The 23280-nt window shown below is 42.5% G+C and overlaps 1 protein-coding gene across 1 annotated transcript in view; it reads left to right on the top strand.

Moving 5' to 3' along the window:
- ADAMTS14 (ADAM metallopeptidase with thrombospondin type 1 motif 14) overlaps positions 1–23280 on the top strand; it is a 240098-nt gene that overhangs the window by 198605 nt on the left and 18213 nt on the right. Inside the window, exons 14-20 of the mRNA XM_088473607.1 lie at positions 1642–1765; positions 3085–3168; positions 3986–4149; positions 11078–11243; positions 12705–12837; positions 17122–17329; positions 22623–22752. Coding sequence (XP_088329733.1) covers positions 1642–1765; positions 3085–3168; positions 3986–4149; positions 11078–11243; positions 12705–12837; positions 17122–17329; positions 22623–22752 — 1009 coding nt within the window. The remainder of the gene's footprint in view (positions 1–1641; positions 1766–3084; positions 3169–3985; positions 4150–11077; positions 11244–12704; positions 12838–17121; positions 17330–22622; positions 22753–23280) is intronic.

The following is a 23280-nucleotide window of genomic DNA, read 5'->3' as shown; positions in this document are numbered from 1 at the left end:
GTGGTGACAGGGCTTGTTTGATGTATATAAGTCCTCAGAGTGCATCCTGTATTTGTTCAGATAGAAAGATAGATAGAATTAGATTAATTTCCCAATACTGTTTCTCCCCTTTTGGATCATTTATATTACAACTACAGTTTTTCTCTACAAATGCTGGTTAATGGAGCTTTTCCTAATTACTCTTTCACGCACTGGTCTTATTTGTAGCACTGGTTGTCTAATACACTACCAGTGTTCTTCATCACAGCGGTCAAAATCCTGGGTCCGGAATCCCAACAGCTGCGTTCACGACGGAGAGTATTAGGGTTAGGGGGAGGGCCTAGGTTGAGGGAGGGAGGGTTAGGATGTGGGAGGGGGGAGGGTTAGGCTACTGGGGGTGAGTAGTTAGGGATAGGCTACCGGAGGGGAAGGTTAGGGTTAGGCTTTGGGAGGGGTGGGTTAGGCTGTGGGAGGGGGGAAGGTTAGGGTTAGGCTACTGGGGGTGAGTCGTTAGGGATAGGCTGCCGGAGGGGAAGGTTAGGGTTCGGCTGTGGGAGGGGTGGCTTAGGAGTAGTAGGCTTCGGGGAAGGGTTAGAATACTTACCTGCATGTATCGGGATTCCGCTGCCAGGATTCTGACTGCCGCCATTATCAGCGCCGGCATCCGCATACACAACCACCTATTAGTCTATATTGCCAACATAATGTTACATATACGTATCTACTTTTATATTGTGTTGCTTTATATTTAAAGGCTGAGATTAGGTTTCATGCAGACAAAAATAATTTAAATGTTATACAAAACTCTTACTTATTAAGAAGAACCCAATGAACCTACTAGCATGTTTTTGGAGTGTGGGAACAAACCAGAGTACCGACACAGGGAGGACAATAAGTCTCTGCACAAATATGGCCCTAGTTAGAGTCAAACCCATGGCCACAGTGCTGCGAAGCAGCAGTGATGCCCACTGTGCCACTGTGCTGTTCTCTTTCAATGCTCCTGGAGCACCCAACCATGCTGAAAAAACAGGAGATTTAAGAGAGGTTTTGCCTTTGCTTGGCAGCTCGGACAGCTTAATGGCCTGCAAGAATAGGAATGGTCTGGTCAAGCGAGTACAGTTAGGGTTAATCTGCATAAAATATTTACTGACATGTCCAAAATAAAATTAAGTCAAATAAATATAATGCTCCTTTAAATTAAGGGAGACTAACATATACCCCATGTGGTTTTCTTTCCTTGTACTGTACTGTTTGTTATATTTGATAAACATAACCAATGAGATTACCTCATTGCATGTATTTAACCACACAGCATGTAGGTTTTGTACTCTGTAATCACTGCAATCCTTCCCACTGTTGTATACAAGGAAATACAGTCTAGCAGTCACTTGTTTAATTTAATGGCAGTTGTAGGTTAGCAACATCTGTAATAGAAGGTTTATGCATTACCACTTTTTATATAGTGCCACCATTTTATAGAGTGCTGTACAGAGAATCTGTGAAACCTAACAAAAATGGGCTTCTCACTTCATAGATATGCAGAATATTTAGTTTCACTACAGCTTTTACTTCAGATCTATGTACACAGGTTCTATGACTAGAAACATCATCTGATCTAACCTGAATGTGTCTTAACAGAGAAATCTGTGTGTTGTATTATAGCACATCGGATGTGACAAGGAAATCGGCTCCCTGAAAGAAGATGATAAATGCGGGGTTTGCGGAGGAGATAACTCTCATTGCCGAACTGTGAAAGGAACATTAGTTAAATTGCCAAAACAGTCCCGTAAGACAATTTATATTGTGTTCTCTTTATTACTAGGAATATTGCCATGACATGTAATTTACTTCTTCTGTGGATACCTTGATTGATTGGAAGAATTTAATTGTATACATAAGTGATGGGCAGGGGATTTTAAAAGTATTCCAGATGAATATACAACTGAAAATACAATTGTGACATTTTTGTGTGCAATAGACTTTTCATCTCACTGTGTGCAGTTTTGTATTGTAAGCTGCTATGGGGACTGTAATGTGTGTAAATATCAGGATGCTGAATAAAAAATACAGAAACAGACATGGCCCAGGTTATATGGTCCACCAAGACAAGGGACAAGATGATTTCTTGTGTATTTCTAAGGTGATGCATTTATTTTTTAAAGGAAAAACATTCCAGTTTGTTAAATAAATGGTCTACCCACTTGTTTCTCAGTGCACTACACTAGAAAATGTTATGTACCAAAATGTACAGAAATTTAATTTCTTCTCTAACTGCACCTCCATGTCAGTAAGTACATTCATCTGTTCATTCATTAATTTCAAAAAGTTTACTTTACCTAATGTGAACTTGTTATTACTGGTTAGTACATAGCTGCACCCTGGGACTCAAACTTGGTGGCAAAGGTTATATGAGGCATCTCTCTGGCTAAGTGTGGACAGCAAAGGGAAACCATGTAAAAGTCATGGTTTATGCAAGCTAAGATATTCTTTTTGAATCTGTGAACATTATGACCTAGTATAAATATCTATTTAACAGATTGAAGATGTTTTCTAAAACAGAAGTGTCTGGAAACTATTATACTATATTGCTATATTAGTATTTTTAATTGATGATTTGTAAGTTCCCTAAAAATAAAACTTTTCAACAAAAATGGATGGGTGATTTATATCCAAAAGAAGGTATGCTTGTTTAGAAAAGCTTACAATCTAGATATACAAATCATAGATATCAAAGATCATGCTTCATCTTAGAGAGAGCAGTATAACTTGTATTATCTCATAGTGACCCTTTTAACAGCGTGCATGCACTGGACCGTTAGGCCGGCCTTCCACACAGGTCGCTTAGTATTGAAATCTCCCTTAGTGTCACAAGACAGAGACACCTACCTGGAAATATCAAGACATTCATGTATAGCTATTATGCTGCTGAGTCATAAAGTATTATTATTCCCATGAACATGATTGCATTCTCCAAAACAATGGAAAAATAGTGTTTCATTGACATAACTGGCAGTGATGACTAGATGTGACTACATGTATTTCCATGTTATACTTAACTGCAAAAACATAAAAGAAATCTTGACAATGTTTTCACTTTTATTGCAGCTGGTGTTTTAAAGATGTTTGAAATTCCGGCAGGATCCAGACACATCCAAATAGAAGAGACAGACATGTCTTCCAACAACCTAGGTAATGCCAACCAGAAACCAAAATGTGCATCACAATTGAATAGTTAATAAGTACTTGTTCACTCCTTACTAAAAAAACAGTCACTTCCAAATTTCAAGACTTTCATGCTTTACCCACACTGGATTCTAAAGGTTCAATAGCATGGGGATATGGTGGAGGTCTGATTGGAAGGCTGAACAAAGAGGCAGATAATGGGGGTCACCTGAGAAAGCACAAAAACAGATGCTCCGCAGTGTAAATACAACTTTGGACTTGCTTCTAGATTTCCCTGTGAGTGCACAGCTTTGCATAACAAGAATGCCATTGGGCAGAGTGAATGCATTCATAGAAAAGTAAGGATAGACATATTGGTTCTGCTTGATTTTCCAAGCACTGACAATACTAAGATGGGATGAAGACAGGGGGCATTTCCAAGTGGGTTCTTTGCCTTGGATGGCATTTCCCATTCTGCTAAAGCTTTTGAATTTTGTACCAGCTTCTAGCTGACGGAGGTTAGGCCTCACTCCTTATTTTTAATAGGACCCATTTTGCATCTACATGTTCCACGTTACAAATACCATCCAAGTAATGTAATAACACACTCCACACGCACAGGGCCCATACACACTGTGCTGTTTAAAGTAAGAACAAATAAAAAGAGATCATGGTAATCTGCACATTGTACAATCACGCTAAACAGACATGGGGATGAAACACAAAGGGGTGTATAGAGGTCTGGTGGGCAAGAAGGATAAAACCAGATACATCAATACATAGTAACAGGTACCTTTTACTTTGAAATTAATCCATGTTCACGTCACATTCTGTTCTGTTGCAGCTATTAAAAACCAAGTGAGTGGAAATTTTATTCTAAATGTTAAAGGCAAAGATAACAAGTCAAAGACTATTATAGAAATGGGTCTGGAGTGGGAGTACACCATTGAGGATGGCAAGAAAAGTGTGCAAACAACTGGACCATTACATGAACCTATTGTGATCTTGGTAAGCTATGAGTTTATCTAATCAGCTTTCACCCTGTTATTGTGCATGTTCACATTTTCTGCATCATCTTGCTTATTTTATAATGTAGGAAAAGGAACAGAAAAAGACATTAAGGGGTCAATTTACAAAGCGGCGGGGTTGGTGGTTTCTCAGCAGTCTAGAATGGTGTGGTATGAAAAGATAAGCGGTTCCATTTTGCTGAAAACCAAACACATTTGAACCTTGGGGTCCTGAATGTTTTGGATTGCATTTACGTGCCTTTTTTGTGATTTCAGGTGCTATGTGGTGGTCAAGATTAACTGGAAATTAATGTTATTGATGTTAACAATACTATAAGAGCAAAAACTGGTCCAACTGACATGATTTTAGCTGCTGTTATCAATCAGTAAAGAAATCAAAAACCGAAGCAAAAAATTTGAGGGTAGTTTTACCAAAACACAACGATTATTTAGAACCAAAACGGGGTCTACGGACATCTCTAATGAAAAGTCAACATTCAGAATGTTGTCACCAAAATGTCGGCATGTTTTCAATGTTGTTATGGACATTGGCTCCGACAGTAAATATGTCGACATGTAGCCTAAACCTAACGCCTAACCCTGTCTGAAGAGGTGAGTTTTCAGGGAATGTTTAAAGGTTTGGAGGCTAGAGGAAAGTCTTGTTGTGCAATGGAGGATTTTCCACAGAGTGGATGCATCAAGGCAAATGTCCTGCACCCGCGAATAGGAGCAGGTAATGAGTGTGGATGAGAGACACACATCCTGCTCAAGCAAACGAGTTGTGAGAGATATATGTTGGTGTAACTTTGTTCAGGAGTTGTAAAGTGTTTTTTTTTTTTTTTTAAATGAGTCTAACCACTGCATTTACAATGGATTGAAGGGGTAATAGTCTGTTAGGGGAAGATTAGTAATGAGACTATTGCAGTAGGCTGTACGGGAGATAAGGGCCTAATTCAGAGATAGACACATAAGTGCCCTCAGCAGCATCTATTGGTTGTTGTGCCTCTGCAACTTTATGCAAATGCCGCTACAAAGTCCTTCTCTGTCAGGGCCGAAACTAGGATATCTGTTACCTGGTGCAAGGCAGCAATTTTGCGCCCCCTTCCTTCCCGTACCTGGAGTTTGTCCTTGCTCCTCCATAAGGCACTGCACTAGTTAAACGTCTCTGGTATAGTGACTTACATTATTCCACACCATAATGCCCATTACACATTATGCCACACACTGTAATACCTATTACCAAAGGGCCACTTACATATTTGCACTACACCATTTTATGCCCCACAGTAAGGCTTCTAATTACTTTAAAATGACCTGCTCATTGTCTGGGGTTTCATGCTCGTTGCCAGGGGGTTACATGCTCGTTGCCAGGGAGTTACATGCTCGTTACCATGGGGTTACATGCTCGTTGCCATGGGGTTACATGCTCGTTGCCAGGGGGTTTCATGCACGTTGCCAGGGGGTTTCATGCTCATTGCTATGGGGTTTATGCTCGTTGCCAGCGGGTTTCACAGGAGAAGATGCAGCGTTCAACATCTTCTCCCGGCACTTGCACTGGCCTAACAGACACTAGAGGTCCATGAGGACTGCTAGTCCGCATGGAATCTGCTAAAAATAGCCTTCAAAAAATGGCCACCGCCAAGGAGGAGACAGACACTAGAGGTCCAGTAAGGACCTCTAGCATATGTCTCCTCATTGGCGGTGGCCATTTTTGGATGGCCGTTTTCTGAATCTGCAGCCCCCAAGCCACCGTGAGTCAGTCCTTATTCACCCCCTGCATTCCGGCACCCGGTGCACGTGCACCTCTAGCCCCCCCCCTAGTTGCGGCCCTGCTTGTGTACATCCGTGCACACGAATGTGCAAGGACTAAGACACCCACTTTCCGTAATGCAGTACTACAGATTGGCACATCTGTAGATGCCACCATCGGTCGCCCCATCGAAATTTGCGCCAGCCTTATGACAGGTGGTGTCTCGCTGTCTGCGTATGGCCTTCTGTGTGAGCATATGAAGATGGGCGGTAGAACTGCGCTCTGGTTGACCAGGGGGTGGTGTGTTGTGGTTTCGGGGTGCTGCACCTTTGTGTGGGAGTACCTTTCCCGCACTGAAAACGTATGGGGGTAGGGGGGGTAAGGTGCGCTCTTCCTGCTAGTAATGGTGATGACTTGTGTGTGTTTGTGAGTGGTGTTAATTAGAATGTTTCACACCAACACGCGGGACGCTGCACAGGTGTTCCAACCCACTCTGCAAATCCCCCCACCCCCCGAGACTTCCTAGACTGTCGACCATAGGTCCAGCAGGGGTGACGTGCAAGGTCACTCAACCGCACGGGAAGGAGCCCCCTAAAAGAGTCCACCTACCTCCCCAGTCTCATCACCACTCATCACTGAACCCCACCAACCTGCCCGGGATTTTAACAGAGCAGCATTGTGACTACTCAATAAAAGATTTTGCCCAAAATTACTGTGTCTCGCTGGCCTCATTTTGATCCTATTCCATTCCCCTTTTCACATTACTCCAAACTACACTCCATACCCAATCACACCCTCCTCACTCCCAAAACATCACCACCACCAGAAGAAACATTCTAATTAACACCACTCACAAACACACACAAGTCATCACCATTACTAGCAGGAAGAGCGCACCTTACCCCCCCTACCCCCTTCTGTGTGAGCAGTCAAGCATCTGTGGCCTGATTCAGAGTTGTACGCAAACCTGATGGTTTATGTACAACACTGATGTTTTAAGATCAGTTCATGCGCAGGATTGGTACTGCGCAAGCGCAGATCTTTTTCTGCACCGTCCCAGAAATGGGGGCATATCGGCCCTATTTTCTGGCCATGCTGAAGCCAGTGGCATGCGTCATTTGAAGGTTACTCCCTGTTACTGTGTATAGATAACAGAAGCCGGCAGGAGGGGACTATTTACACAAGACGCCTCCTGCTGCATTAGCGTAATATTGCACAGTAGCTGCGTCTACCCAAGAATGCCAGCTATATTTTCAATACAATTCTCCCTGCATGTACTTGATATTAGAACTGCGACTCTGCACGGACACAATCTGGACACATGAGTGGTGTGACTTAGACACATGCGCAGTAGAAAAAAATTGTTTCACTACTTCCAACATCGGCAGTATGCCCATCTCTGAATCAGGGCCACAGAGTGCATGAATAAAGGTTTTTGCATGAGATATGTGCATATTTTCTGTACCTACCACTAGCATTACCAGACACTTCCTATGATGCCCCCTATGTTGCAGAATTAAACCTGCTTCATGCAGTTAAGGCGTACACTTGTAAACTAAATATACAACCCTGGTGAAACCTGACTCAATGGAAGTTCTGTGTGCCCCTGTGATTACTATCAGGACTTCACATAAATCAGATTGGCACCTATTCTGTTCCCCTTGCCGTAGCTCAGGATAGGGTATCTTTTCATCCAGAGTATATGCCCCTTTACTAAAATTACCCTGCTTAATATTGGTTAAAATATTAGCAATAACTGATGATCATAATATGTAACACGTTATTTTGAAAATAGAATTATTTGCACCAAGAACATCTGCCCGAAAGAAAGAAAAGAATAACAGATAGTTATGTTCTACTTACAAAATATGGCTAAGCTTTCTGGCTTAAGTCTCAAGAATATAAATTAATTTTTAATTCAATTATCCTAAGTAAATGACGTAACATGCTATCACCTATGTGTTGTGAAATACTAAGCCATTTTATTTTATATTATTCTATAGAGATCACACTTCTATAGGTGGGGAGTTTAGTTGTGTTTATAGATTTACATTCTAAATGAAAACAAGTGAAGAATATTTTTTGTTTTAAAATGAGGTAGACCTTCTATAGACATATGTTTCCTGCCCTACATTTCTTAGCATACATTTATAGACATCTTCCTTCCTATCTGTTTCTGCCTGAGGCAAATCTGCTTCAGTTTAAGCATAGCCAGCTAAATTTACAGAAATGCAGTATTCTTTTAATCATTGGTGATGCAAGCTACACAAGGCGGCATCAAAGTATCGCTCCACCACAAATTATTTCATGCAGCTTAATCAATACATATACCCGCTACAAAACCAGGAAGTTTTGATGGAAAATAACTAGCTTTATCTGTGTTAAATTGCTATTATTTTTAAAAAATGTGAGAGAGGAAAATCAATATTTTATTTCAGTGTTCTTTTGGGCACAGCTAACTCATATTTTAAAATTAAGTATATAATATAATTATTTTTTTTTATTGTTTTTTTATATACATATAATTACATCTGACCTCATTTGTTTCAGTTCTTTTGTATTATTTATAGTGCACTTTAATTAGTACATAAAGCTTTTTCAATCTGTAATTGCTTGTTGAAATCGGAGTTCAACATTATTTATACTGCGGATTCTAAAAGATATAATAATTATAGGGGTACTATCTATCTCTCTGTTATCTGGAGGTGCTTGCAGGGGTTTCCTTCCACAATTCAAAAACATGCTATTAATTTCATTGTCAAAATGGACCATAGTGAAAACGACTTAGTAAAGAGTAAAGGTTAACTCAAGAAATCTGTATATAATCGAGTTGAGTTTTGGATGGACTCAAAACTGCCTGCAGTTCTCATATCTGAAAACAAGGCAAAACATAATTTGAATATGGGGGCACGGACTGGTCGCAAATGGAGTAGGATGTGTGTCCTGTAGCTCTCCTGCCGAATGATCCTATTCTTACCTCTTGCTGTCAGCGGTAATCTCCCATCTGCCTCGCTCTGCCCTGGATGCTCACCTGTGGGTCTGGTGCTGCTTTGTGTCCCTGGGCTGCCTGTCTCCTAGCTCCATCACTCCTAGGTCTGTGCCATGACCACCCTCCTCTCTGTTGTGTGGGTCCATCATTGTTGGAGCTCTGTAGTCCCATCCCTGTGCGGATCTCCTGGGTCCCCTTGCCAGCTCTGGGGAGTCTGTAACCTCTCTCCGGAGGAATTGTCCACTCTGCTTCTCGCTGGTCTCCCACGGCTTGCCTCATCTTGCCTGAATGACTCCTATCCTCCAGTTCCAGCTGTTGCCTGCCACATCTCTGCGAATCCTGTGTGCCTAAAGGCTGAGGAGTCTCCTGGGGGTTACCTTCTCCTCTTATTTCTCTGGATCCCTGGTTTGTGCTGGACTGCTGGTGTTCCTCCATCTGTGTCTTCCTGCTGCTTGTGTGGGTGGCCCTTGCTTCACTGCCATCTGGAATTTAATGGAAATTGAGTTGCTATTTTCAAGACTTTTCTACGGATGTGCAAAAATCTAGATCACAATTTGTGCAGGTTAAGAGACGGTTGCGGGACTGTATGTAATTTCTGTCTCATCTTCGAGAGGTCGGGATGACCCTTTTTTTCAAAATCTTTTCAACTGTAAGGCCTGGGGAGAGGGGGCATGTGGTGCTTCCCGATATCAGACTATATTATTTGGATTCTCAGTTGGAAGACCGTCAGGAATGGTTCTATGAACTAGATGCGCACTGGGCTTTACTTCACAATGCTTTAAGGTGTTGTCCCCCTATTTTGGTGAAAACTCGTAGCGTTTGGCAATCAGCAGCAAGGATTCTGGAAGGTTCTGTAATTGATCTCTTGTTCCCGCTGTGATGTAACCCTACTTACTCTGAACTCCTTACTATTGAATGTAGGTCTCTTTGGTTGTCTCATATCAAGATGTTGTACTGTGGTCCTTTTCTCAGCTCAGTGTGGACTTTCACCTCCCAAACGCTCTGTTTTAAAGATATTTACAGCTCCGTCACACTTTATGTGAACAGTGGGGTGGTGGAGATAGGGGTATTGTGCTGGTCATATATGAGTTTCCATACATAAATCTTGATAGAAATATCTTGGCTATATATCCATTTAGCTAACAATTAGAAATACAACTACTGGGCTTCTTTGTTCAAAGAACATGTGTTTTCAATTACATGTGTTGTAGACTTACAGACGTGTCTGATACAGTCTTCTCAAATAACTTTTATTGTACCACTATATAAGAAATTACAGAGCACAGTAACAACCAGTCTACAAAAAGTTCTGATTAGTAGAATGAAACTTGTTGGCCATTTCAATTTCTGTGATCCATCCCCACTTTTTGGGGCTGAAGACGCTCCTGCGTATGAGACACTACAGATGCTATATACCACAGTGCATTTCTATCCATAAATCGACTATTCATTGATTCCTAGTGAAAATCATATTGCAGAGTTGGTGAGACTCTTTCATTGCTTCAGCGAATTATACATTATTCCGTGGGGTAGAGACTCATTGTCGTAATAGTCACAACAGACGCTGTGCAGCACTGCGTCTATATAAGTCGGCCAGCTGTAAGTTGCATATTGGGGAAGGGAGACTCAAAGTGCTGGATTGAATATGTTTCCTATGTTAAACAGTGTGCACTGCTTTTACCATGACGTGTATGAAGTTCTACATTGGAAATTACCACCTCCACCACAGTGATTGAGAATTATTTGCGGGACCATCATATTTGGGGACATTACCCCCTAAATGGACCCACCATTTGCTCATGCAAATTATTACGATTTTAATAGTACAACTCTCAATTGAATTATACTTAACTGCGGAGTGATAGTCTCAGCCCTAATTATAGTGTGATATTATCCTAAAACATTGTTTTATATCGTATAATTTTTCTATATTTTATAATTATATATTTTATTCATTGCTAATTTATTTTGTTTTATTGTATATTAAATGCTGATTGATAGAAGACGCCTAGTGGTTACTTGACTCAAGGGCTGAAAATGTATACTTTTTTACTTATTTATACTTTGTATCAGCACACAGGTATACTAGAGAACACTACATTTATTCTATTCTGTATATTAGGCTTTGATTATTAATTTTCAACCTTTTTGGTAGACCATCTATCAGAACTTTGTTTTGTTGCCCTAAAGGTTGTGCCCCAGGAGGAGGAGCTGAAAAGTAGCTTTACGTATAAATATATTATCCATGAAGACCTCTTACCAATGATCAGTAACAACAATGTACTCCTGGAGGAGATGGATGCTTATGAATGGGCTCTGAAAAGCTGGTCCCAATGTTCTAAGGCCTGTGGAGGAGGTAGGTTACGTGCTCATGAACCAGTCATACTCATGTTTACATGGCTCCAATACATGTGCAGAATGTCTAAAGTGTTAGTCTATGAATGTTTTGCGGATAAATACAAACAATATATAGTACTGTATATTAGGATAGACACACTGTCACCTTTCAATGCTAATATGGCTATATTAAAATACATATATTTTTTGTACTTGTTATTGGTGTGCAAATGTTTTATACATACAGTACTGGGGCATATGTAATGGCCTGCGAGATGCAGGCACGTGCACAATTCTATTGAGACTGCCCGTATTTATAAAGCTGCAATCATTTAAAGGATGTACCTTTTAAATAACTGACAATTTAGTAAATAAGTCACAAACTTGCCTGAATTGTGCCCGTGCCGTCATCTCGCAGGCTATCACATAAGCCCCTCTGTGTTTTAAACTCTTATTATGTTGTTTACACAGTTGTTTTTTATGTTCACGAGTCTTACGATCAGGTGCTCTATCCCTAGTATTTTGCATTTGAATTAATATTCTGAAGATAATTGATCCTATATTCAACTGAGTTGTAATTGTCAACATCAGTATCAACAATTTCTTACTATTGGATATTTACTGTATATGTCATCATAATTGCACATTAAAATGACTATATTAATGATAGGTAATGTTTTTCAATTTTTTTATTGATAGTATTCAAGTAGAATTGAACTCATACTGTAGCTGTTACAATACATATTAGTTTTGAATTTATATATTTTTTATTATTTTTATTGATGCAAGAAAAAATGTAAAGGGAGTAGCAAACAATGTAGGCTGTAAAATAATAATCCATACTTACAGTATTGGGGTTAGCACTCAAAATTTATTATGCAAAATTCTCAAATTGGACCAGTGTCAAGGGTCGAAAACTAAGTTACTCCTGCTAGAATTATTGGCAGAGGTTTAGTACAAGAACTTTTAGCATGACGGTGCACTACCATGTACTGTATGTGTGTACAATGTTTCTTGATGTGCAGCTTTGTTTTGTTAATGTTTGAATGGTAACATTGTAATAATTGTCAGTATTATCTTTTATTTATATGGTGCAAAAAGGGTTTCACAGCACACTACATAGGTGTAACATATAACGAATTGTGCAAGTACAGAATAGTACTCAAATGACATAATTACGTGGCGTGGAGAATGCATAAGGAAGAGAGCTCTACTCGCTAGAGTTTACAATCTACTGTGTAAGCTGAAGCAAGCTTATCCTTTTTTAAATAGGGATAAGTGTACAGCATCTGTGCACATGGCTTGCCGTTTACTTGTTAAATGGGGCAAAAGAAAAAGTAGGTTGTAAACCTAAATAAATCAAGAAAATCTTACCCATAGGAGTGACACTAACGTTTTGTTTTGCTTACATCTCAGCATTAACATAAAGATAAATACATTGGAGTTTTGACTCAACTCACTTATTTCTTACATATTGTAGGTGTTCAGTATACAAAGTATGGATGTCGGAGAAAAGGCGACAACAGGATGGTTCAACGTACCCTTTGTGACAATAATAAGAAGCCAAAACCAATACGTAAACGGTGTAACTTGCACGAATGCTCCCAGCCAGGGTATGAACAAGATAGTAACATGAAGTAGTTCTCGTATAAATAAATGTGTTATTATCATTCATCCTGTCAGTTTGTTTCTGACAATCACAGATGATTCTAAATTACTGCAAGCAGTTTAATGACTTACAAATTTCTGTATAAATGTACAAATTCATAAATATAATGCAAAAGAATAAATGCTGCACTTAACAATATTAGAGAAATGTAACACAAATTGGAGGACTAAAGGCCCTATTCTGAGATCTACGCTAACCCGATGGTTAGCGTATATCTCCAATGGTGAGTGGTCTGTGTGTGCGAAGGACCCGTTACTGCAATCTCGCCAGCAGACCCTCCCGTCATAGCATGATTGACACGCTACGTTCCTGGGCAGAGTTCCCAGATACAGGGGGTTTGTCGCCCCCATTTCTGGGAGGGATGAGGTTAGGGTACCGACGCAGATTTCCTGGCCTCGGAAGCTGGCAGGACATGGTCAGGCTACGGTAAGCTTCAGCTACCTCGTCCTGGCCAAAGGGGCAACCTGCAATGGTTGTGATGGTGATCCCCGTGGCAATGCTGGAATCGCAGGTGCAGGAAGAAGGTGTCTTGTTTCCTACAGGCACCTCCTGCTGCATTTGCATTTTAGATGGACGGAATTGCACAGTCGCTTGTGTGCAGCTCTACAATTCCATCCATGTCTGAGTCAGGCCCTAAGTGCTATAAGAGGATGAAGAAGTAGGATACATTCCCTGAAGAGCTTACATTCCAAATAGGTTATTGGAAAGACAGGGGTATATTTACTAATGATGGCTTTTCAAAACCACCAATTGTCAGTGGTTTTGCCTGCTTTGCTGACCAGTACAGGTCTCATATATCCACATGTGACACATGCGCACTACACTGGAAGACTGGGTGTGAAAAAAATAATAAATTACCAAAATAATTTATTTATCTTTGAAAGGAAAATGCATTTTTTTTCCCATTTACTGCCCCTTCCACACTATCACCATCCTAAGGCGGCAATAGTGATCCAGGGACAGCAGCTGTACTTGTATCACCGTTGTTCTTGTTAAATGTGTTATTATAGCTAATTTTCCCATGCAAAACACAGGTGCCTACTGCTGGCGATACTAGTTAACAGTTACTACCACCAGGGCCTTTTATAAATAGCAAAACAGCTGTTGTCGCCAGAAATAGGGCCGTGAGATTTACCAATTATGTTAGACCATCAGCATCAGATTTAGAATGGCTTAAATACTCAATTTTTGGCATCAGTTTGAGAGTTTTTCTTCTCTTATTTTCATGTACTGTGACCTAGAGCAGGGTTTTCAGTTTCAATTCTCAAGTAACGCCATGTTTTCGGATTTTTTAATCATCCACAGGTGAGTTAATCTATTTGGCTATGCAGCCCTTTGTTGTAGCATAGTTTTTTTTTTTCATTTTATTTGTAACTTTTATTTTCTGTTTAGTTAGGTAACTGTGCGGTAGAGGGTTTCCGTTCTCCACCTTTAGGTCAAATCCTTGGTCCTGCCGGATTGGCTCATTGTGACTGTGGCTGCAAGTCTCCTGGGATGAGGTGCCGTGCAATTGTTTTTCGGCCCCATGGCCTTGGGTCACCGTCAACAAAGACTCTGCTGTTCCATGGGCTCAAGCTCCACGCCATTGTTCCAGCTCTATTGGCGGCCCTGTCCATCCTCACGGCAGTCTGGTAGGATACTGACCCGGTGGTGGCATATGTACATCTTCTGGCAGGTACTTCGATGCCAAAGTCTTCCGGGATTGAGACTTTGGTTCAGTCTCTCTCAGCGGTGGTCATACCTGTAGTGTTAAATTGGACAGTGCACTTCCTCAGCAGAACCACGTTTCTCCCAGGACAGTGGTCTCTCCTTCCTGAGGTCTTCCTACCATTCAGACATGAGGCCATCCACGTGCAGATCTCAGAGCCTTTCAGCCTATTTACAAGGCTCCACAGTTTGGTATGGTATCCTGATATCCACTGGCTTCCGGAAGTGGCTGACTTGACTGTTCTGTGGAATTATTCATCCAAAGCATCTGTCTCCTCAGCCATCCCCACTGTCCCCTCAGGTCTCCGGGGGCATTGAGGCTTCCTGAGTGAGGGTAATCCTAGTGGCTTTATGTTGGCTACGCTAGACATGGTATGCGGATGTTCTCCCAAGGTCGGTATGTCCAGGGTGGCGTCTTCCACTTCGTCAAGACCTGCTGCAACTTGGCCCATTTCTACAAGGACACTTTCCTTGGTTGGTTTTCGCAACGGGACTTCTTTGACTGAGAATGAGAAAGCAGCATGTTTTTCTCTCTTGTGGTCTGTACTAGGCTGCGAGTCCAGACTCCCTTTCTATCTCATGCTTACCTCTGTGTTTGGGAACTCTACCCCTTGTGGTGTAACCATTACGTGTTCTTGCCTCTCACGTTTCTTGGCTTTCCTTCTAGAGGGTTTGAAGGCCGGTTGACGACTTTGTTTTGTGACGATACAGGCTTTGGCTTTTTCATTTTCTTCCAACAGCATTTGGCTCTTCTTTTTAGGGTCCAAACCATTTTTACAAGGTATGCTGAGTATTTAGCCACCGTTTCAACCGCAGGTGGACCCATGGAATCTTAATCTAGTCTTATTGGCTTTCATCCAGGCTCCACTGGCATTGTTGCATTCAATTGATCTTCGGTTAGTTGCTTGGAAATTGGTCTTCCTTAAGGCTATTGCCTTCCCTCGGCATAGTTAATTGTTTGGGGTTGGCAAGCCGCCATTTCTTGTCTTCCATGACGATTGTGCGGTTGCTCCGTACAGGTTTTATGTTCCAGCCGACACCTGCTTTAGCCTTGAACTTACACAGGATATTGTCCATCTGGTCTTCCTCCTTTGTCGAATTCCTGGTGCTGGGATGATCTGGCTCTGCAGATTTCCTTGGACACGTTATCTTTGGTACGCCGCACTATTCTCTGCGGGTTGTTTATGAATCATGGGAACATAGTTGGCCGGCTACTTAGCAGATCCTTGCGCATTGGATCCGCAAGGTTATTACTCAAACTTATTCTGGTGTGGGGTGACCGCCACCAGACAGGGCCTTCCTCTAGGGCGGCGGCGATGGGCACTGCAGTGTGAGACTTCAGCAGCACAGGTCCGTCATGCAGCTATCCAGTCCCCTGTCTGCACGTTTGCTAATTTTTACGTTTTGGGTTTTTTGTCTCTGGCGGCACCCACTATTGGCGTACAGTTCTCTAGTCAGGCAGCTTGAGTGTTCCCTCCCCTGGGGGCGGCTTTTGAATGTCCCGTGGTCCAGTGTTCTCCAACCTTGCTGCTTGAGAAAATAGGATTTTTGGTCAACTTACCTTTGAATCCTTTTCTCTTAACCTAAAAATAATCCTCAAAGTGCAGTGTTTTCACCAGCGCAATGGCGAAAATACATTGGTCCATTAACTTATCACGGACCCTACATGACTTCGTCCAAATTATCCTATTTGTTTATATAAACAAGTAGGATAGGGTGATAAAAAAAAATCTGAAAAAAACAGGGATTATTGTCGAAAAATTCCCATTTTACACCCCTGAATATATATCTGGACTAATTGGATACTGGTGTATATCTCCTGTACTTGCGTGCGCCCAGTTCCAGAGTGAAAACACGCAAGACATAATCTGCAAATGGACGTAGATTCAACTTAGACCCTAGTATTTTGTCACGTGTTCCCTTTATTGTAGTTACACATGGGCCAGTCCTGATGCTCAACCTGGACTCCAAGTGACCTAATCAGTTTTTAATTTGGCTGCACACATGGGTGGATAAATAGGACAGATCACCAAACAAACAGATTACACTGAGGGCTTGCAAGCATGATTTTCTAATGAATGTAACACACACCAATAATGTTCTTCTACCCTAAAATGTTCTGGATGGTTTAAAGGGGATTATCTTTAAGAATGCTGATACCATATTACAGCCACACATGTTGATATTGGAGACAGTATCAGTCATGTGTTGCCATTTTTAGTCAGTTTAGATCATTACATCTGGTTATTGTCACTGCGGCTTCCTCAGGAATAGCACAGTTTCATAGGTCCTGTAACATGCATGATATATGAGCCACAGTGACATCATGATTAAATCAGATGTTAATTGATCCTTAAATACAACTTGTTCTCATTTGTGGTCTGTAGTACTGTTTTGCAAACATGTTATTGATTTGAACTTGTTATACGTTCTAAGATGCTGTAAAAATCTATTGAATAGTGTTAGTAAATATAGATAAAAAGGTAGATGAAATGAGGAATTCATTTTATTCTGCTTGCAGATGGGTAGCTGATGAGTGGGGAGCATGCAGCAAGACTTGTGGGAAACTGGGTGTCCAGATCAGGCTAGTCCAGTGTATCCAGCACCTGCAAAATGGAACAAACCGGACAGTCCATACAAAATACTGTACTGCTGAACGTCCAGAGCCAAGAAGACCGTGCAACCGTATCTCATGCCCCGCTCAGTGGAGAACAGGGGCCTGGTCACAGGTCAGTCATTGTAAAGCAGTCAGATCGTTGGTGATTTTACATTCTGGTTTATTGTAATCTCTATGGAATAACAGTGTGTTTAATTGTATTAATAAAAATACCACTGAAGATAATGGGTTGCTCTGTGCTATAGCACTGCATGTACTTTTTGCACCTATACATTGACATGTTTCAGAATTATCTAAGGCTATTTGCATTACCATTTGGATTTTATAATATTTTATTTTCTGCATGCAGAGAAAACCTTTTGTCAATGGGCCTATGTTTCCTAGATATAGAAGAGCAGCTGTGCACATGCCCCTTAAGTCTGTCTGTTATTAGAATAGTCCGACATTTTGGTCTAATACCTCTGTCCCTCTTTGCTGCTAAATTGTTTATCTTTTCGGTCTGCCTTGATAAATTTCTCCATTATATCCCCAAAAGCATTTGTAGTCCCCCTTATGCAGCCCCCCTTTAGTTCCCCTTATACAGTACCCCCAGTATACAATGCCCCCAGTAGTGGTCCCCCTTATGCAGCCCCTCATTAGTTCCCCTTATTCAGTGCCCCCAGTAGTGGTCCCCCTTATGCAGTGCCCGATGTAGTGGTCCCCCTTATGAAGTGCCCCCAGTAGTGGTCCCCCTTATGCAGTGCCCATTATATAGTGCCCCCAGTAGCAATCCCCCCAATGCAGTGTCCCCAGTAGTGGTACCCCCTTATGCAGTGTTCTTTATATAGTGCCCCCAGTAGTAGTCCCCCCTATGCAGTGCCGCCAGTAGTGGTACCCCCTATGCAGTGCCCTGTATATAGTGCCCCCAGCAGTAGCCCCCCCCATGCAGTGCCCCCCATAGTGGTCCCCCTTATGCAGGCCCCCCGCAGTGATCCCCCCTATCCAGTGCCCCTTATACAGTGCCCCCTGTAGTGGTCCTCCCTATTTAGTGCCCCCAGTAGTGGTACCCCAGTGCAGTGCCCCTAGTAGTAAACCCCTTATATAGTGCCCCCAGCATTAGTCCCCCCAGTAGTGGTCCCCCTTATGCAGGCCCCCAGTAGTGATCCCCCCTATCCAGTGCCTCCTGTAGTGGTCCTCCCTATTTAGCGCCCCAGTAGTGGTCCCCTAGTAGTAAGCCTCTTATATAGTGCCCCCAGCAGTATTCCCCCCATGCAGTGCCCCGAGTAGTGATCCCCCCTATCCAGTGCCCTTATACAGTGCCCCCTGTAGTGGTCCTCCCTATTTCGTGCCCCCAGTAGTGGTCCCCTAGTAGCAAGCCCCTTATATAGTGCCCCCAGCAGTAGTTTGTCCCCCCAAGTAGTAGTACCCAGTAGAGGTTCCCCCTTCCGATGCAGTGCCCCCAGTAGTAGCCTACCCCCCCAGTAGTAGCCTACCCCCCCAGTAGTAGTCCCCAGTAGTGCCCCACCCCCAGTAGAGGTCCCTCCCAGTAATGGTGCCCCCAGTAGTAGCCCCCCCCCTCTGTAGTGCAGACACACAAGTTACAAAAAAATTGTAAAAAAATACACTTACCTGAATCCATGCTACCACCACAGAACGTCAGTCCTCCCGGCTCCAGCCCGGCTCTTGCAGTGGGCGCTGCAGCAGTCAATGAGAGTCTGTCTGACTTTCATTGGCTGCTGGTTAACACACACATCGTTGCCGCGCGGTGGTGATGTGTGTGCAGTAGCAGCAGCAGCCAATGAGAGTCTATCTGACTCTCATTGGCTGCTGGTTAACACACACATCGCTGCCGTGCTGGTGGCGATGTGTGTGGTTTAAACTGCACAGCCTGAGCCCGCCTCCCACCCTCCTCCTGGCGCTATTGGGTAAGAGCTCAGGGGGAGGGAAGGAGCTCGGCTGTACAGCACAGGACTGGCGCTGGGCACAGGGAAGCCTAGCGCCGGTCCTGTGTAAATGTGTAGCGCTGACCGCACACACTGCGGTCGGCGCTACACTGCCTAACTAGGATGGGCCAGACAGTGGCCGGTCCCACGGCGCCCAGGGCACACGCTCTGCTCGACCCCCCTTAGTTATGCCACTGCTTAGAATTATTAGCTTATATTTATTTATTAGCCACCACAGATGACCGCACTGTACATTGCATACTAGGACTGTACAGTGGTTTCCAAACTCAGGGCCTGATTCAGAGCCAGATGCTATTTGCGCTCGCTCGTTCAGAAAAAAGGGGTGGCTATTCAAATGAACCATTCGCTCTTTGCGGTCTGTTCACGCCTCTAGGTGTGAACGAGCGAACAAAACTTGCGGTCGTTTTTTGGAAAACTACGCCCCCTGGCCGCTCGCATCCTACGTCATGTCCGCTATTTATTAGATTAATCAAGTACATCGACCAGCATATGAACTGCTCGCTATTCTTGTGGTTGGTTTTTCCTACCGCAATCATGCGAGCAGTTCTGACTATAAAATAACCCAGTGACGTGGTCAGTGACGCTGCTGTATTAATTATGCACACCCATAAAACGCCCGTTTTGACCTTTAAGCACACCTGCGTTCTGATCTCCACTCCCCGTTTTCAAGCACCTTCCCGTTACCACCCACATATGCCTCCTCCTGTCACTCAAAATAGCAGGCATTCCCTATTTAGCGAACAAACGATTTTCGGCCGCACTGACTGGTTCGCGCATGCGTATTACGATCCGTACGCATGCGCAGTTGTGCAAACATCGCTCAGAACGAACGAGCGGCCCCTTACGAGCGTCTCTGAATCAGGCCCTCAGTCCTCAAGGCACCCTAATGGTGCATACAGACGGTCAGATGTGTCAGATGAACGATTTGAACGATTGAACGATTTCAGACAGTATTAAAATGAATGGAATTGTCCAAATCTGACTGCAAACACATCAGATGTCAGATATCGTTATCTGACAAACGGGAATGCGCATCGTTTATCGCTGCAGTCACACATGTCAGATTTTCTTTCACATATGAACAATTGAACGATTTTTATAATCATTATCATTCAGATCTGACAGAAAATCTGACAGTGTGTATGCACCATAACAGGGCAGATTTTAAGGATATCCATGGCTGAGCACAGATGGTTAAATCAAATTGACTGAGGTACTAATTAATCCACCTATGCTCAAGCATGGATATCCTTAAAACCTGGACTGTTTGTTAGGGTGCCTTGAGAGTCAAGTTTGGGCACCTCTGTACTAGTATTTTTTTGTGTTTTACATACTTTGTACCAACGTATGATATATATTTTTGTAAAACATTTAAAGTGTTTGAATTTAAATTGTATTCAGATTAAACAGGTGCACTAATTATTAAAGTATATGCACACTAATACCTCTTTTCCACCAAAAACCCAGGTCCGACCTGGGTTTTTGGACATGGTTCCAACCCTGGTCAGACCCAGGTCAGACCCATTTACACTGCACCTTCGATCTGGGTTATTCCCAGGTCAGCCCTGTTCACACTGAACTCAGGTCTGCCCTGCTAAACCTGTGAGGTCATAAAAAGTGGGAGGTGAATGCTCCACAACCACCAATCAGCTCATTTTAGGCATGACCCAGGTCAGATAACACGGGTTGCACCGTTTACACTGCACCATTACCCGGGTCCATCCTGGGTCTAACCCTGGTAGCTACCTGGGTTGGATTGCTGGGTCACTTAACCTGGGTTATTTTTCAGGGACCCTTTTACACTGAGCTGCAACTCAGGTAGACCCAGAAAAAACCCAGGTTTTTGCTCTGGTGTAAAAGGGGTATTACTAGGTCTTATTTTTGTCAATAAAGAGTCTGGCGTATCTAGCAGTTACCTGCATTTATACTGCATTTCTTAGCCTTGTAAAGGTTCTGGGTGGTTTAGTACAGGTACTTAGTAAACAGGAAGATCTTAAAAAGTGTGTGCTGTGACACAATTGTCAGGGAATATACCAATCCCGTATAACAGTGGTGTAACCGGATGCTACATATGATTGCTATACGATGGTTAGCTACCCTTGAGCACATGACCATTAAGTAATTGAGTAAAAGTCTTTTTGAATATAAAGACATCTAGCAAGCAAGGACAGAAGTTCCGTATGCAAATTAAGGCCAGTTAGCTACCATTGCATTTTGTCACTCATTACAGCTCTGTACTGTGAGTATTGAAAGGTTGTCAATAATCATGTAATTGCATGATTTGCACACAGATCATCATATATACTTCATCCAAATTAATACTAAACTAATACCTCTTTTACACCAAAAACCCAGGTCCGACCTGGGTATTCAGAGATGGTTCCAACCTAGGTCAGACCCCGTTTACACAGCACCATCGATCTGGGTTATTCCCAGATCAGCCCCGTTCACACTGAACCTGTGTCTGCCTTGCTAAACTTGTGAGGTCATAAAAGTGGGATGTGACTGCTCCACAACCACCAATAAGCTAATTTTAGGCATGACCCAGGTCGGTTAACCTGGGTTGCACCGTTTACACTGTACCATTACCCAGGTCCATCCTGGGTCCGACCCTGGTAGCTACCTGGGTTGGATTGCCAGGTCATTTGACCCGGGTTATTTATCAGGGACCCTTTTACACTGAGCTGCGACCCAGGTAGACCCGGCAAAAACCCAGGTTTTTGCTCTGTGTAAAGGGGGTATAAGTTACTGAATACTAGAACATTTGCAGCGAATAGATTTAATTATGATTGTTCCTGCTGCTTGCACACTCAGGGATGAAATCAGTTTTAAATAATGTGCAATCAAAGTTATGAGTACTGGATGATCACAATAAACAACCTCTAAATCACAAAGCATTGTTCCAGGTCGTTTTGGGGCCAAATTCATAACAATAATAGTATAACTCATCGCAAATTAAATCTACTGTTTGTGTGTCAAGGTTCACTGAGATTATTTTCAGTATCTGGCATGCCAGACATTGCACATATATCGCTAGTAATTATTTTTTGAACTGTGCTCTGGATGTTATATTGTATTTTCAGTCATGTGTTTTGCGGAAATCTTGAATTTAGTTTCATTTAGTTTATGTATAATCCAATCACAGATGTATAATTTTCTCACAGATGTCAAAGCTGCCTTAATACACGGAGAAGCAGAAGAGTAAATATTTAGGTGGAATAAGAACAACTCTGCCAAAAAAACAAAGTGCATGTGCTCTGCTAGCATGCTTTTTTAATGTGTATTTATTTTTTTGTATTTATTTATGAGAGTCGAGGGAGGTTTTGGTGCATCTGTTATCTGTTTGTACGAAACCAGTGACTTGGAAGATGCTGACATCCTGCCTTCACAGAAGGAAATCTCTACACTTCCACAGGCTGTGTGGGTCTTTCTTGATTGATGTCATCTGATTGGCTTTTACAGTGCTCATCGAGCTGCAGCGAGGGCATCCAGCAGCGCCAAGTGGTGTGCAAAGCTACTGATAACGTTATCGGACAGTGTGATGGTGAAAAGCCCGTAGCTATCCAAGTCTGCAAGATGGCACCCTGCCCAGGTACAGTAATAAGATGCATCACTGAAGCTTGGCTCACTCTGGTTGGTCCTGTACAGCCGTTCGGTAGAGTTCTCTGTTGTTTTATGATATCCTGATATTGGGCGTATTCCTTTAGTATTTGTTTTTGGGAAATTGTTAAAACCGCAATGAAATTTAAAACGGCTTGGGGTCCTCAGCTGCTTAACCTAAACATACATGTGGTGAATGTAATAAACAGACAATGATTTAATAGAGTTGGAAGATTCACAGGCGAAAGAGGGAAATTGACGCATTTTTAGGTGTGTTACAAATATAGTGAGGTACAGTGTTACGTCAGTGGCCCACACCCATATATCACAGGAGGTTGCTTCAGACTAGGTATGGATAACAACAATATGAAACACAAAACATAATTGAAAAATTAAGCAATCGCTTTTGGTATGGCAATCATTTACAGTGGAACATTGGCATGTACTAAATGGCAACATGTTTACATTAACAGTGGGCGGAGCGACTTCACACACACAGCCACGCTGATCCTTGCAGAAA

This window comes from Taudactylus pleione, unplaced genomic scaffold (assembly GCF_031769625.1).
Source record: "Taudactylus pleione unplaced genomic scaffold, aTauple2 ptg000016l, whole genome shotgun sequence".
Lineage (NCBI taxonomy): Eukaryota > Metazoa > Chordata > Amphibia > Anura > Myobatrachidae > Taudactylus > Taudactylus pleione.
The sequence above is the reverse complement of the archived record's forward strand: the minus strand, read 5'-3'. Positions and strand labels throughout refer to the sequence as shown.